This window comes from Triturus cristatus, chromosome 1_1 (genome assembly GCF_964204655.1).
Source record: "Triturus cristatus chromosome 1_1, aTriCri1.1, whole genome shotgun sequence".
In the NCBI taxonomy this organism is placed as follows: domain Eukaryota; kingdom Metazoa; phylum Chordata; class Amphibia; order Caudata; family Salamandridae; genus Triturus; species Triturus cristatus.
Window position 1 is genome coordinate 556,044,739 of NC_140579.1, and position 16,600 is coordinate 556,061,338.

The window sequence follows — 16,600 nt, forward strand, 5'->3', positions numbered from 1 at the left end:
CCCTCAGAAGCTGCTGCAAAATGGCAAAGTACAGCCAGAATTTTCAGATGTCTATTTCAAAATAGTCCTTGGAGCATATACATTTTAGAGATGTCCTTAATTTTTAAGGCAATGGTTAGTCTCATGGCAAGTGGTAAAGATTTTCAAATGTTGGCAACCTGAAGCTGAGTGTTTTCCCATCAAATCTGCATTTGCTTAATCTGGGCGAGTTACCAGTTTCCAATTTTTAGGGCAAATTACACTGATGTTGGTTGATCTTTGTTTTTCCTGCAGTGAGGTCCAGTTTTTGAGTCAACCCAAAGGTTTGTACAGTGTCTGAGTATAGGTGAAACAATCACCACGCAGATTTATAAATTTTTGCAAACAGGCAGAAATGTTTGGGTTATATCAAAAGGTCATATGGAAATCCTTGTTAATCATTGAAGTGATGGATTTAAAGAGGCCAATTTGTACTTACGAGTCTGGGGCAGAATATTTAGCCATTCTAGAGCCTTGTTTTTGAAACCCATGTTTCTTTTCTATGTTTAAGAATGTTGTGACTTACAATCAAAATCAGCACTTTGTTTTCTAGACTTAAGATAAGTTTGTGAATTTTTATCTTCCTCCATTAAAAGGTTTTAGCTGGTATGAAATTGCACTATATCCATGCTCTGGCGCATGTAGGGGTAAGTTTGCTTATTACTGAATAGATTGTTTTCATAGAGCTGGGTTTGTAAGTATTTGGTGACAAATGTCCCTATACGTTTGGGCACGAAGAAAAGATCTGAGGAGTCTGAATTAACCTAGGTAAGCTTTTGATTTCAACGAAATGTAATTTAGCATTTTTGAAAATGCGGGACAGGTCTTCTTGTGTAAGAAGCATAATATATGGTTGTACCCTTTAGCCTTTCGCGTGAACTTTACAGAATGGTTTGCTGTGGGTGTGTTCCAATTTAGGCAATTTCTTTCTAAGGCCCATCCGTTCCTCGGTTGTTGTATTATTTATTTTATCATGTCGGTTTATTAGCTGACTTTTTCGAATAACAAAACTTGGTCGAAGGAGGTTAAGATATTTTAGGAAAAGTGTGCCACGGTTGATTTGACATGCCATTTGTCCTTGTTAAGCTAGAGACAGTATGAAGACTTTGTGGAAGTGTTGGGAGTGTAAATTCTTGTAGTTCATAATCATTTTTAAGTCACTGTCCAATTACTGTTTTTTCTGGTCTGGAGGAGGCACTCAGTAGCTGGGTTGGTGAAGAAAATCATAAAATGATTGGACCAGTGTAGTTCAGTAGATACATCTTAGATGATGCTGAAGTTATAAGGAGAAACAGCATCGAACAAGGGTCCTTTCTCATGGGAAGGATCGGATGACATTTTTCTGAAGCTCAAGCTCTTCAAAGAAAGGCAAGATGTCTAAGCATCATCACTGTTTTCTATAAACTGTTACCAAAGCCTTTCTGCTAAGTGAGTAGTAAATGGGCACTTACAAAGTTGGGGACACTCACTGGGTTCAAAGACTGCGTACACAGATCAAGGTAATTAAAACATTTATATTCTAGTAACATGTAGGCCAGTTAGATACCACAAAATTAAGCGCTTCATTTGCTGAGCAGATTATGAAACCAAAGTCACACTCAGATATTTACTATTTACTATTTTGAAGTGCAAGTTATTTGAAGAATAAATTAACAGAAACTGCAGCATCATAGAAAAGGAATTCTAAATGATACATTTAAAACCGTTAAATTACTCACCTTCATTTTTTCCCCTATCGTCTTGCTGCATAGATTCTTCACTTTGTTCAGATTGTCTGCCTGAAATCTGCCTGCAGGAAATACAGTAAGTGAAAGAATGAGTTTTAATCACAAAGCAGAAGGGTGATACACTCTCTATGCACTTCTGAACACACAGTGAATATATATATTTTTTTCTAGTCTCGTTTTTCAATCCAACATTACAAACAACACGTTATTTTAACCAGAAGACAGAACACAAAGCCATGGAGGTGAAGACTTCTTGTGTCACAACATGGCTCCCAGAACAAAAACATAAAAATAACAAATTAGAAACTGAAGAATGCACTTATGAGGATAGGAAGGCACACGAGATGCCACAAATTACATGGTGCCAAGTAAAAACAAAGTAACATAACATGTGCATGTGTGGCAGCCAGAGAGAACATACAAAAAAAAAGTCATCCAGGATGTTAGATTAATATAAAAAGTTGTATTATATTGAATTATTGGCCCAAAAAATGGTTTAAAGTACAGGCACCTTTTTAGAAGAAAGTTTTATTTCAGGGAAAATAAATAAATAAACAAAAAAAAAAAAATCGGTGTCTAAATCTCTGCCAATATTTCATTTGTAGTTTGTGGTGCCTGAAATGTGACATTTACGCATGAGAATGCGAGATCTCTGCTTAGGCGAATTTATGCTACTTGTAGTAAAGTGGAGTATTATGTGGTGTGAGGGTTAGACCTCACCATGTAATACTATCACAATACCCAAAGGATAGTCCTTGGATTTATATTAATAAATCCTTAGCTCAATCTTGGTAGTGTGGCAAAGAAAAGTCAGGCTTTACTAGAGGGACATGCATTAAGCATTTCAGAGTACCAACATGGACGATAAGTAATTGAGACGACTCGAGAGAAATCAGACACCAATTATAAAATAGTGTATTTTTATCTTAATTTAGACACCAAAAAGAACGGAACAGCGTACATATAAACGGAGTTATAGATTTTTTAGGCAATATTAAATCAGTGCAGAATAAAGCATGAAAAAGATAACATTGCAGTCAACAGGAAATTTCTAGTATCGATCAATCACTTGCAGGTCGGGTTATGTGGAACCCTTACAGGGTTATGGTCTTGTGGGCCCCTGCACAGGCCATGACAGTCAGATCAATTTTACCAAATCAGTGGAGTCCGGTTGCAGAGTTGTCTTGGCTGTCCTTGGTGCTGAACAGGAGCCGCAAGGAAGCTGATTTTACCGCTTACACAGTGCTGCACGAAACAGAAAGCAAAAACAACGGTACACAGCTGCTGACATAGGATGAAGGTTGCACAATGTTCCCTGTAGGTGGTGTCGAGTGTGAGGGTTAGTTGCCAGATTGGAGATCAACAAGCCTTGACAGCGGTAAGCACAGCAAAAGGTACTGGAACTTAACTGGGTACTGAAGTAGCAGCATAAATCTTAAGTGCCGGCAAGACTACAACTCCCACAATGCACTGGACCACCTGTATTTTTGGGCAATCCCATGCAGGGTCCAATGGCCAGGGATTCTTCGGGATCTGGTGAGTGTATTGACATGCAGTTTACAGGGGACTAGGTCCACTAGTCCAGAGGAGTAGTAGGGTGCTTCTGGCTTCCACAGGGTCTCTCTTCAGGAGTGTCAAGTTTTAACCAAGGATGAAGGTCGTTAACTCAGTTCCAAGTCTGTTGCCACAAGGACAAAGTATTCTTCTTTTGCTTTGGTGCTGTGGGCAAAGTCCTGTTGTCGGCGATACAGGTCTCCTCTTGGTCCTTCCTCAATGCAAGTTGTTCAGATTGGGAGGTTCTGGTAACGGGAGCTGGTCCCTTAAGTTCTAGATTTAAGGGAATTAGGGGTGTGGGAGCTCGAAGCCAATGCGCAGCTAGTCCGCATCCGAGGTGACCACATCCAGGGGTGTAGGTCACCTTTTCTATTCAGAAACCTCTATTCTGCCTCTCCTAAAGATGGTAGGAATCAAATTATGGTGTACAGACCAGGCTGCTCACCCTAGAGGTGTGGTTAGCCTTCTGGGGGTGTACGCCTCCCTGCATAGTTAATTTCATGCCTGCCTGGGTCCAACTGTGTCTGGGGCAGGGGGAGGGCTGTTTCCTCAGCTGGGTGTCAGCCCTGATCCAGATCAGAGATAGTGCTGTCTTCAAAGCTGACCGCCTTGATGTGTCACTTTACTAGCCTGCTTTGGAGGAGGGAGGGGTGAAGTACTTCCTGCGCAAACCTTTTTCCTGACTCCTGGGAATGATCACACTGCCTAGCAGGAGGTCAGGATCCTATCTTGGAGGAAGCAGTGGCAGGAAAGTGCGGGCTGGTCAGCCAGAGCACAGAGAAACTGGGGCAACCAGGCAGAGGGCGACCTTAGAGGTGCATGCCAAGTCACCCAGGGTACGGGTTTAATGTCAGGGGTGAGAAGGCACATTGTTTGATACCAAACATGACATTTTGGCTGTACCATAATGGAGCTGCCAACCTTGAGAATGCCCGTGTGGTAGCCCATGTTATCCTACAGACCGCTAACACTTATAGTAGTTTCCAATGGGGAACGCCACTATAGGGACATTTAGGCTTGCACTTGTACATTCTCACCTTTGATATACTGCACCCTGCCTCCTGGGCTGAGGAGGCCTACCTTAAGGGTGCCCAACACATATAAAAGGTAGGCATTTGACTGTGCTGCACATAGCGAGGGCACAGTCGAGTTTGAGTAGTTTGCACTACTCCTGCAGTCTGCAATGGCAGGCCTGCTGCAAGTAGTTTGCTTGGTTCACCCAGCGGAATAAGACTGTGCTGCAGCTCTGGGGATCCCTTTACCAATTATGCCCTGGCTACCCCTGGTACCATATACTAGGGACGTATAAGGGGGTAAAATCTTTGCCAATTTATAATTACCAAGTCGACCATAACGGTTTTGGGAGATAGCAAAGGAACTGGGGTCTGGGCAGCAGCATTTGGAGCAAAAAGTAGGAGATGACCATAGAAAGAGGAGCACTTTTCTACACTGCTGTTGTGAAAAAGCAGACAGAAATTTGATTCATAGCACAAGCTCTCCCTCCCTATATTTTTGGTATTTGCTTAAACAACCAACAAAGACAAGTATAACCAGATCAATTACAACCTTTTGGTTACTATCACAAAAAATTAACAGCATTAAAAATTACAACCAAGAAGCAAAACAATGATGTAACTAAGAAAACACAGCTGGCCATGTCGAGAAAAGACACTTGGAATGTCTGAAAAGCAAACAGAACGGCAAATGTACGACCATCTTTCAGCCTACAGAAGATGACTAAACCGAAAGCCTCAATTACACAATAAGAAAGGAGCACCAAAAGGTCCTGCTGCATTTTTGTTACCAAGGAAAAGCTAGCCAGTAAATGAAGAGAAGTATCCAGAGCCAGGAATAACAGTGCCAGGGCCATTACCAGGGCCATTACCAGACAACGCTTTACAGCAGAAAACCAGGCCACCAGATTGAAACGTATCTATCTGCGACCCATGAACAGGGGGTTTACTATCTGGTGTGTTCTGTTAGTCAATGCGATGCCATTCACTCATTTACGTGAATATGTACTTTCTTCTCTGGAGTTTCTATGAGCACAATGAATTAGATCATATCAAATTAAATATAATGTAGAACAGGAAGCAACAGACATTTTAATTGAGTCTTCTGTATAAAGTGTGCTGCAAACTAAACGCGTTTGGTGCATAAGCACAGTCCTTATGCACCACAGCAATAATATCACAATGATGGAGGGGTCCAAGGAAGCGTCATCAACTCTGTATTGAGAGATCTCCAACGGAGACAGTGAAATTCTACTAGAGGTACACATACATGAATGACATTTTAATGAAGGCTATGGAAAGTCATCACATAACCACACCCACAGGTTACCAAGGCCTAAAATCATCAGCGCCTGTGCATCATGGATGTCAAACAGGGAATCGCAAGCCTACAAAAACCTTGTGATAAAATCAACCTCATCGATCTCCAACCGTGCAAGCACATGGAGAGACGAATTTCTCCAGCCTTAGAACCTGTGGTGTATGCTCTGGTCCTTCAATACAATTTATTTTTAAAATCAATGATGAGCTTAAGTCACTTGAAAAACTAGGTTAAATAAAAGCATAAAGCAAGTTGATGTGCACAGTAAAAATATAAACATTAAAGGGGGCTCTTTGAAATACTCCTAAAGTACAAATGCTAGTTTCCGTTTTCATGCAATAGCATGACTGAGCAATATGTTTCAATAATATGAATTATTTACAGTAGGTTCATTTAATTTGATAAAAATGTTAAATCCGTAGTTCCAATAATTTCCATTTCATAATCAGCCAAAAGCAGTTGTAACAGCTTAGGGCTGGATTGACTGCACAGTTGCCTGCAATATATATTTTAACAATTATTGAAAATATACATAGTATGGGCTTTGACTACACTGCCAGTAGCACCTTCTATCTGATGTATCATTGCACCTCCTATGAAGAGCTTGCCTTTCCAACATGAGCAAACACATTAATATCTCTAAACTACAATGAATCATAACACGCTTTTTTTAACCTAACAGACGTATTCTAACTAGAAAAATCTTTTGTTGTGTTTTCCTGCAGACACGCGTTATTAAATGTTTTGTCAAGACTCAAAATGCAAACAAGACCTTCTGGCTTTGCCAATGCTGGTTTCAGCTGATTCTACTCGGGAGTGTGAACCTTGAGGGGGCGAGTAGTAGTAATGAGGGGCACGACATTAGGCAAAGTCTAAATGCAGAGCTACAGAAAAAAGTTCAAAGCAGGTAAAAGAAACCTGTCGGATAAACTAGTTGGGCGGGAACGGCGCGGTCTGTGCTCGGCAGTATGAATGAGCCTCTGCTGGTTGCAGCAATATTGCATCAGACGGTCTGGGCTGAGAAAGCAGCACGCAGCTGCAAGAAGCACGCGTCAGCGCCCGAAGCCGCATATAAGCAGGAGCGTGCGTACAGCATACACAAAATTAAAGTTATAATTGGATTCATTCAAACCAACATACACTTCAATCAAGGGTCTCCACGCGTCAAATCGCGACGACCTGTCATCAGAGGCGCAACTAGAGCCAAATTTCGGGGGGGGGGCTGAGCAAAAATTTCGGGGGGGGGGGGGCTGAACTTTAAGCAATAGGCAGAGTGGAGCTGCAGGGGCGCTTAGAAGGGGTGAAACAACAGCAAGGCCTCATTAACATGCAAATAGTCTTTTAAAGACCTGTGAAGTGCTCGGGTGCGGCTGCTTTTTTGCCCGGGAAGGTGTCTCATCCCGGGCTGCCACAAACGACGGGGGGGGGGGGGGGGGGGGGCTGAAGCCCTGCGAGTCCAATGGGTGTTGCGCGCCTGCCTGTCATACTGTTCTCCATTTTCGTTCACTCTCACTAAACACCGATAGCCATGACCACAGTATCTCGGCCGCTCCAGAGTCTGTGCCAAGCTTTATTATTCTCAGCCTCTCTACCTTCCAGGTACCCTCTTCCCCCAATCTCCTTTAGTGACAGGCCCCTTTATCAACTTTGGCCAAAGCTCTTCTCTCCCTACATCCTTAATCTAGAGTCACCAACCTCAATCGCCCCTTGACCCTCAAATTTAGATCCACACACGTTCCTTTAACTATGTCTCATTCAGTAACTCACGCTACACTATTTTTCAGCTTCTCTAAAAGAATTTCACACTCACGCTGCATCCTTTACATTCAGCCTCTTGAAGACAGTTCCTTGTTATCCTTAATTGTCCCACCCTCCTCCCAGTATCTATATCTCAAGGGAGCACCTGGACGAGATGCCTTCTTTTGCCCTGGTCACATTTATAGCGGGTCTGTCTTACTCCAAGTCTCTTTTTAGACAGGTCCCTTATTATACCTGCCTTTCAATAGGCACATCTTTCTCATTCCTCCCCCAAATGATTCCCTACCCCAACAAACACCCTTTTCGTGCGCCTCGTATACTTAAGGCCACTTAGCCCACGCACCTTTGTATACACTCTTAATGCACCTTCTTGTCTGTCCCAGTCTCCCAACTTAGCCCGCTCCACAGCTCAATGTTCACCCCTATCTGGCCCCTCTCTTCCAGACTCCTGCATACCCCCTCGTGTACTCACTCCGTCTCCAGGCCCCGTCAGCCTGCAACAGTTGGTCCACCAGTCCCGGATCCTTGAATCGCTTGCGCTGGGTTTCGCGCACTGCCTCTGGGTCTCCGCCTTTGTCGCCACGGAAGAGGTCTAGGTCGAGCACCATCTTGTCACGGCTGTTCTGGGGCTTGCTCCCACGCCTCTGCTCACTCCTTGGCAAAACCCAACCAGCACCGCAGAAGGGGATCGGAGAAGAGAGTAACACGCCTGCGCATCACCAAGCACGCCGCATCAGCTCAACGCGTGCGCAGAACACCCAGCATCCGGGCGTGGTGCACTGAGCAAGCGCTACTGGGGCAGTGTAATGAGCACGCGCAAACTACCGCGACAGAGGTTTTTGACAACAGAGTTGCGCAAACTTATTTCACAGTATTCCTATAAAGGTTATATTTAGAGCTGTCGTACTCACCTAGGTAACAGGCATCCATCCCATTGTGTCTTCCTCACGTCTACAAAGCGCAAGCAATTAAATCTCCTACAAAGAACTTTGTTTATACAAAACATCCCAACATTAACCACAAGCCCCCTTTCATTTCATTCCCGTCCTTTCACACCTGACGCAAGCATCACTCCCCTGTACACCCTCTGTCAATGCCCCCCAGGCAAAGCTTCAACCCTTCTAGCATGAGCCTCCTGCTTGCCTGCCACTTTTTTCATTTATTTATTTATTGCGATTTTATGTAGCGCGAACTTTACCCAAAAGTGTCAGAGCGCTTTACAAAAGGACCGGTTACATTACACAAGGACTTCCGAGTACACGAGTTACATAAAAGATACAAACAGAAAAACTCAAAATTCACATAAGAATGGTAGTAAGTATAGGGTGACCAGATTCTCAAAACAAAAAACGGGGACAGGTCATAGACATAGAAGTAGGAGTACGATTTGCAGTAACCACCGACATAAAAGTAGGACTATTTGACAGCTGTGATAAACATAGAAAAAGGACTACGACAGCTCCCTCCAAGACCGAGATGAAGCATTACAGATGACAAATCAGAGGTCTTTTATCGGCAGTAAGCATTAATTCCATTTAAACAGACTTTGCCTCAACATTTGCTTTAGTCCAAGTTTGTTTTCTTATTAGATAAGTATATATATTGGGATTGTTAACTGAACAATAAAGAAAATTGCACAATCGAAGAGGAGTTTGTGCTCTTGTTTTTGCCACGAGGAAGTGAACGAGTGCATCGCTAGCGAGTTTGATAGATATATATATACACACATATACACACACACACATTCTGTCATCGTCAAAATCAGATACTGCTGTTTGTAGAATACTCCTTCCCATAAAGCACTCCCCCTACGTTCAGCGCAGTTGACTGAAATATAAATAATGTTTGCTTTATTTATGTGGAAACATTTACGCACATTAGCATAGTAAATAGTTTAGAACATATAAGACAGGGCTGGCTTTAGTGCTGGTGGCGCCCTGTGCGACAATGTTTGTTGGCGCCCCCCCCAATGACCACCTCCACCACGGATTCTCTCACTAGCACCCTTTAACAGTGACCAAGTCACCATAACCACACTCTATCAGATGCATTATATATAGCGCCACTCATACCAGTGTAGGGTGTCCAAGCACTTTGCATCACACACACATTACACAGAGACAATCAATCATACGTGAGTAAATCAGTGTATAGGAAATGTTACATAAGCCAAAGGACTGAAAGTGTAGGAGTCACATGTCATCCATACTGGTAGGCAGTATAGTTTAAGAGTGCTTGGTGTGGAGAAGCACAAACACAGAGTCGAAAAAGAAACAGCATAGTTGGGAGTTTTCTTTAATATTAAGAATCGATTTCTAGCCAGATTAACCCTTTTTGAAACATTAATCAATGTTCTAATAATGTATACCTTGCAGTGTGTATGCAGTTCTAGGATGAAAGTTAATAGCTCACTATTCTATATTAGGACTTTAAGTTATAAATTGCAAGTAGCAAAAAAATGTCTCTTGTGAAAGCAGTAACCCTGCTGATCTGTTTACATCATACACACTCTGTAATCTACTTGGTACATGTTCTTTGCAGCAGGCATATTAACCCTCTGCACTAACTTCAGCCAAGTCAAAACCTCAACTATACAAAATGCTGATCTGTCTCCAGGAAGATAATTAATCACACTCTTGACATTTATGTGAGGCCTGGTAATTGCTGGGGGAAAGAAACGCTACACGGCGCCCCCAGGAAGCCAGCACTGGTGCGGATAAAACTCTCAGGGTTAAAATACACGTTGCGGGCTTGCAGGCTGGGAGGGCAAGGATTCCTGGATGATGCAGCTCTGATGCAAGGCAGTGTCCCGACGGTGCTGGTAGGGCTGGGGAGGCGTCACGAAGCTGCTGCTGGATTCTGCTGTAGTTTGAGACTGTCCGACCCTCGCTCGCTTTAAGGCAGAGCAGGGTCACGGTGGATTGCTGCAGGCTGTAAAATCAGGGTCATGCCGGTCACAGGTGGTTCTAACCAGCTGCATGATGACGTAGGTGGCGCTGTGTAGACAAAGAGAAGGGAAATCCCGAGAGAACATGTCTCTCTTCAAAGGATTTCCCTTCCTGCTACAGCGCTCACCTCAGTGACGTCACCAAGCTGTGCAAACAGAGCATGCGCGCAACCGGAACAGCGAAAAACCGGGACATTTCTTTGTTCAACCCGGACACTGTTCTAAAACGGGGACATTTGACTCCATTGGAGTACAGTGTCGGGACACGGGGACATTTCACAAAAAACGGGGACCGTCCGGGCAAAACCGGGACGTCTGGTCACCCTAAGTAAGTACAAAATTCTACTACAGATACTAGTGGTTAGAGTTGCAAATATACAAGTTGCAAAGTCACTCAAGGAAAAGATACAAACAGATAAATTCTGAACTCATGTAAGAATGGTTGTAAGTACAAACGTCTACTACAGATACTAGTGGTTAGAGTTACATTTATACAAGATGCAAAATCACTCAAGATTACATTTTAAGAAGCGATTAGGGTTGAACAATTATATATTACATATTTACAGAGCATGAACTTCTTGCCGTCTTTCAGCCAGGCCTGTAGGTGCTGTTGCACTCACGGGCGGTGGTCTTCGGTCTGGACGGATCCCTGAAGTGGTAAAGGAGGGGTGGTGGTGGGCGGGGGTTATTGTTCAATTAAATTTCTTTATTCGATAATTTTTCAATCATAAAAGAGACACATATAAAAACATTATATAAAACCATGTGTACCACACTTTATAAATTCAATTATTATTAAAAAAAAAATTAATTAATCATATTTTAAAAAAAAGATTAAAAAGGAGTCAAAGTCAAAAAATTTTATTTTTGTTACGGTACTCTTTCGAGGACCACAAAGTAAAATATACATTATACTTTCCATTTAAAACATTTTCAATGAAATTTTCAAAAACTTAAAAATTTTATAACAGACGAATTCATTAGGAGGGCTTTTACATAATAATAAAAAGTCTTTTGATTTAACGATCCTACAGGACCGATAGACGGGCTTAAGACATGTTGACCTCGCGTTTACAATTTCTGCATTCGGACATATAAAAAGTAAGTGTTCCAAGTTCTGGTTGCCCCCTTGACAGAGGGTACAAATGGCAGATCTGTCAGGCCTCAAGGAGGAAGTAAAGGTTTGTACAGGAAGTGTTCCCAGGCGCAACATCATAATTGCACGCCTTGCACCGTGTTGAAGTGTATACTCTAAATAAGGCTGGCATTGTTTATATTCCTGGGAGGCTGCATAGATCTTATATGATGATAGTCTATTACAATGTAAGTGGTCAATCTCGTAGCTCAGTTTGGTAGTGAAATTTTTTAGAAAAAGTTTGAGTTGGGCTGGTGACCATGTAGACAAAATTTCCACACTAACTTTTGCAAGCTGTAGAGCCTCTCGCATATTTGTTAAAAAGGTAATGTGGGTAGAGCTGGTCTCAAATGTCTCTGTTTTTAGTAAATTTCTTAGAGTGCCTTCTTTTGAATGAAGAAGGTTATAGGCCCACCTTATAATACTAGCTGTGGCTACAGCATATGCACTCGTGATGTTACATTCAAGTCTCAAAGCTTGTACTGGGGTAGGTGTAGAAATCCTCAGTAGTTTTTTCAATATTTTACCTTCTACTGAGTCCATATAAGTCCATTGTTTAAAAGGAATATATTCCGAGGCGTAAGACAAGACCGGTGTGATTTTGGCTCGATAGACTTGAATTAGTGCAGAGAAATGCCTTTGTCCAGTAGCTGAGTATAAACGAGACAAAGCCCCAGCATGTAGGTCACTTTTCCTTTTCAGGTGGTTGATTTGGTTGATGTTACTCATATTTTGTGAGAAAATTCTGCCCAAATATGTATACTCCGTTACTTGTTCTAACTTCTCACCACCCAACTTCCATTCGTACCTTACCCTTTTCTTCTGGTTTGAAAAAGCAACCACTTTGGTTTTGTTTGTATTTGGGATTAAATTTTTTTTTATAGAATACTTGTATAAAATATCTAAAAGATTTTGTAGTCCGAATGGTGTTAGATCAAACATGACTATATCGTCTGCGTATAGCAGGGAATGAATATATTCAGTGGCTATCTTAGGAGGGGTGCATATCCCTTGCTGCAGTTGGGAAGGTAAGTCACTTAAATACAGTGAGAATAAAATTGGAGCCAAGAGGCACCCTTGTTTCAGGCCATTTGAAGTTCGTATTATCTTCGATAGGCCCTTGTCACTCCCCATTTGAACACGGCACCAGGTGTCACTGTGTAGGTTTACTATCAAATGCAATAGCTGCTCCGGAATGCCCATTCTTCTTAACTTTGACCACAGGGTCGGTCTGTCCACTCGATCGAAAGCTGTCGAGTAATCGATGAACGCTGCGTAAATAGTTTGTTTTTTCCCTGTTGCGTACTTATCTAAAATGGTTTGGAAGATTGCTACATTATCAGTGACTGAGTGGTTTGAGCGAAATCCGGACTGAAACTTTGTGATTAGACCCGATGAAAAGGCCCAATTTTTCAGCCTATCCAGGATTTCTGCTGCAAAAATCTTACCGGCAGCATCCATGAGGGCAATTTGCCTATAATTTCCCGGTATATTTCTTTTTCCTTTTTTATAGATCGGGATTATAATGCTTCCTTTCCAGGAGTTTGGCATTTGACCACTGTCGAATATATAGTTAAATAGCGGCGAAAGCACCAGTCCCCAATCTTTATGTTCAGTTTGGTAGACCTTGATAGGTATCTGATCGGGGCCAGATGCACCCGTGCTCCTTGCCTTCCTGATATTCATAGAGACTGATACTGCCGATGTATTATTGATCTTAATATCTTTAGTTTCCACAATTTGTTCTTCCGCCTCTTCATTATTAATAGACTTATTCTCTTTATATAGCTCACGGAGGTAAATATCCCAGTTTTCCTCTGAAACAGGAGTTGCCTCCAGCTTTTTTTTGGATCCCGTCATTAGTGCAATCAGTGACCAATATTTGCGCTGGTTGTTTTGTTTGGCTGCTTGTTGGATTTCAATCCAGTTGAAGTCCTGTTTCAGTTTTTTCTGTTTATTTTTTTCTCGTCGTATTTGATTCTTTAATCTATTGATTTCCTTTTTGTTTGCTGACGAGAAGTTCAGATACTGCGCGCGTATCAGCTTATTGAGTTGTTTTACGACTGGTTGGTTCCAGTTTTTATTCTTATTTCTCCATTTACTTTTTACTGATCTGCTATGTTCTAACTTAGTTTGTAAAGCTTGTTTGAGATTATTCGTTAATTGTTCGAAATTCTTTATAGGGTCATCTGAATATATGTTAGTCAATATCTTGGTTTCGGAAATTAACAACCTCAGATAGTCCAGATTTTCTATCCCCCAATAAATGCGACGCCTTGTTATGTTTACTTCTGTTTTTGTTGTAGGAAATATTGGCTGATTATAAGAAGAGGACTGTGCAATCCAATGGGTTGAAAGGTGTAGAAGAGCATGATCACTTTCTGCATTGAATATTGTTGAGAGTTGAGTCATTTGTTCTTTTGCTTCGATCCCGCATATAAAGTAATCCAGGGTAGAAGGAGATCCATTTCCTTGCCGTGTGTATGTTGCTGGTATGTCACCGTTGATGTTACCGTTTAATATAGTCCCATTAATGCTGAAGAGAAAAGATAATAGTACGCGTCCTCTCTTATCTGATTTAGATCCTTTTGGGAATTCAGGGAGTGATGTTTCCAAAGATTCCTCTTTGAAAAGACGAGCCCATTTCTTTATTTCACAGTTTGAAATTTTAGCGTTCAAATCCCCCATTATAAGATATGGCAAGTGAGATTGATCTTCAATGATATGGGTGATATTCTCCATTAGGCGATCAAACAGCAAATCTTTATTATTACTGGGAGGTGCGTAGATATTGAAAAGTAATATTTTTTCAAGTTTGGCTGACGCTTGAGTTCTAAGGGATACTTTTAAACATTGTAGGTTGTCTGTGTTTGTATCGATTATTTCCTGTAACCAAGAGTGATCTTCTTTTAATAATATTGCCAGACCACCTTTAGCGTGTCCCCTTCTAGATCTTTTTGCCAACGTTTCATATACATAGTATCCTTTTTGAGTAAAGGTATTAATTAACCATGTTTCCTGGAGGGCAATGATATCCGGGGAGTTTTTAATAGCATGTTTCATTTTTAATTCAGTTTTCCCTGCCAGGTTCCAGGACAATAACGTCAGACCTTTGCTAAACTTGGTGTTGTTGTGAATTCGCCGTTTTTTTGCTGTTTAAGGTTTCTGATAACCATGCCCACGATTTTATTGAGTTCTCAGTGTTACTTGAGCTAGAATTCCGGGACCATACTGACCTCTCACCCTGAATTACTTGTACTTTAAGTGAATCTTTCCTCATGATATTTGATGCTGGGTCTCCCCAATTAAAGCTATTATTTTCTTTTCTTCTATTGGTTTGTCCTGATGTACCTTTGTTTAAGTTGTTGATTCTAAGATCTTCCACCGAGATTACATCATAGCCATTTTTGTGAAGAATTTCCTTCTCTCTGATTATTATTCCAGGCAAAACTGGGGAATAAAAGGATACCTGTACTAGTTTGTTATTTTCTTTTATTGGAAAGAGTACTAGGTCGATTTCTTTACTTGTCAGAGAGTTCAAGGATGGTATTTCTTGTAAGAGATTGATTATTCTACCACGATTAAACGGCTCCTTATCTGAGGGGAATAACTCTTCGATAATTATGTGTTTAGATGGGATTACTTCCCATGATTGAGATTTATTATCATGTAGTTCTTTTATATCCGCGATATTTTGCGTTGTTGATCTATTTTCTATCAAAGGACAAAATACGTCTACTTTTGGGTTTAAGGTTTTTCCTGATGGTATTTTTTGAAGTTCTGGAGAGATCACCAAGTTTACGGGAGTGAATTTTTGGAATTTAAGCTTATTCCCTTTTTTCCTCTGTATTCTCCTCAAGGGTTTTCTCTTCTTCTTCCCCCTTACTTTTTCCCTAGTGTTACTTTTTTCAGCATGTCCTCCTTGGCTGAAATCCTGTTCGGAAGTAACTCCTGATATTTCTGCTTTATTTTCCCCGATAATCTGATCACAATTATTATCGGATACTTTATTCAAAAAGATAGGGTAATGTTTAGTTTTATTTTCGGTAATGGTTTCTGATTCTTCTTTGAACAGTTTTTTAAGTGAATATGTAGAAAGAGGTTTTTCCTTATTTCTTAGTCCCTTAGTTTTGGTCTTAATTATTAGTACGTCGTTCGTTTGCGTGCTTGCTTCCTGTTGTTTTGGGGTCGCACTTCTATTTTTGTGAAAATCATCTATTTGTTGTGGTTTGACTACTCCGGGTTGTTTTGGTGAAACTTTAGTTAGATCTTTTTTCTTTTTTTCTTCAACCAGGAATTTAAGTATTCCTATTTGTACATCTAAAGTATCATCCGAGTTAGCTAAAATTTGACCAAGATGAGTTAGTACTGATTCCAAAATTTCTTGCAATGAAAAGAGTGCTTTTGACAGGGGAGAGGCAGTGTTTTCAAAATTTGGATTTATAAAATTAGGGTCTGATAGGCTGGCCAGATTAGAATAAAGGTTAGGTGATTTTTCTGGTGAACTGGTTAGTGGATGTTTTTGACTTAGCGATATTTCAGATTTTTCTTCTTTGGATTTCGTGTTATGATTTACAGATACATCGAAGAATAAATCGTTGCCCTGGTTTTTTATAGGTGTTATAGATGTTATTTGAGATGTATCAGGGAGTGATTTTTGACATTCTTCCGAAAGAGAGAAATTTGCCAAATTACTTTCAGTTGTTATTTGACCTTGTTTCTGATCTGAGAAATGTAACGAGTCATGATCAACCTTATTTATTAAAGGATCCAGCTTATTTTGATCATCGGTAGAATATGGAGAAAGATACTTTTTCTTAGAGAGGATAGAGAAATATTGTCTTATAGCTGGGGTACTTGATATTTGACCAGGTTTTAGTGATTTGTCAACAGATTTTCTTACAGCTGCGTCTGTCCCCATACGTCTCATGTAGATTGTCCGTGAGCGTAGTTTTTTTAGAGCCCTCATATTTAGAACCGGATATCTACTTTGTAGCTTATGGTAGTGGCAGCAGGTTTTGTATATTTGTAATAATTTTCTTTGTCTCACAATCTCAGATGATCAGTAGGTAATGGGGGGCTTGTTTAACGTCGATTCCGAAATTAGGTTGAGTAATGTCCTCG

The 16,600-nt window shown here is 41.0% G+C and overlaps 1 protein-coding gene across 1 annotated transcript in view; it reads right to left on the minus strand.

Moving 5' to 3' along the window:
- SARS1 (seryl-tRNA synthetase 1) overlaps positions 1–8,219 on the minus strand; it is a 214,531-nt gene extending 206,312 nt beyond the window's left edge. The window contains exons 1-2 of the mRNA XM_085643409.1: positions 7,864–8,219; positions 1,737–1,807 (exon numbers count right to left, since the gene is read on the minus strand). Coding sequence (XP_085499535.1) covers positions 1,737–1,807; positions 7,864–7,999 — 207 coding nt within the window. The 5' untranslated portion in view covers positions 8,000–8,219. The remainder of the gene's footprint in view (positions 1–1,736; positions 1,808–7,863) is intronic.
- Positions 8,220–16,600: the final 8,381 nt, after the last annotated feature.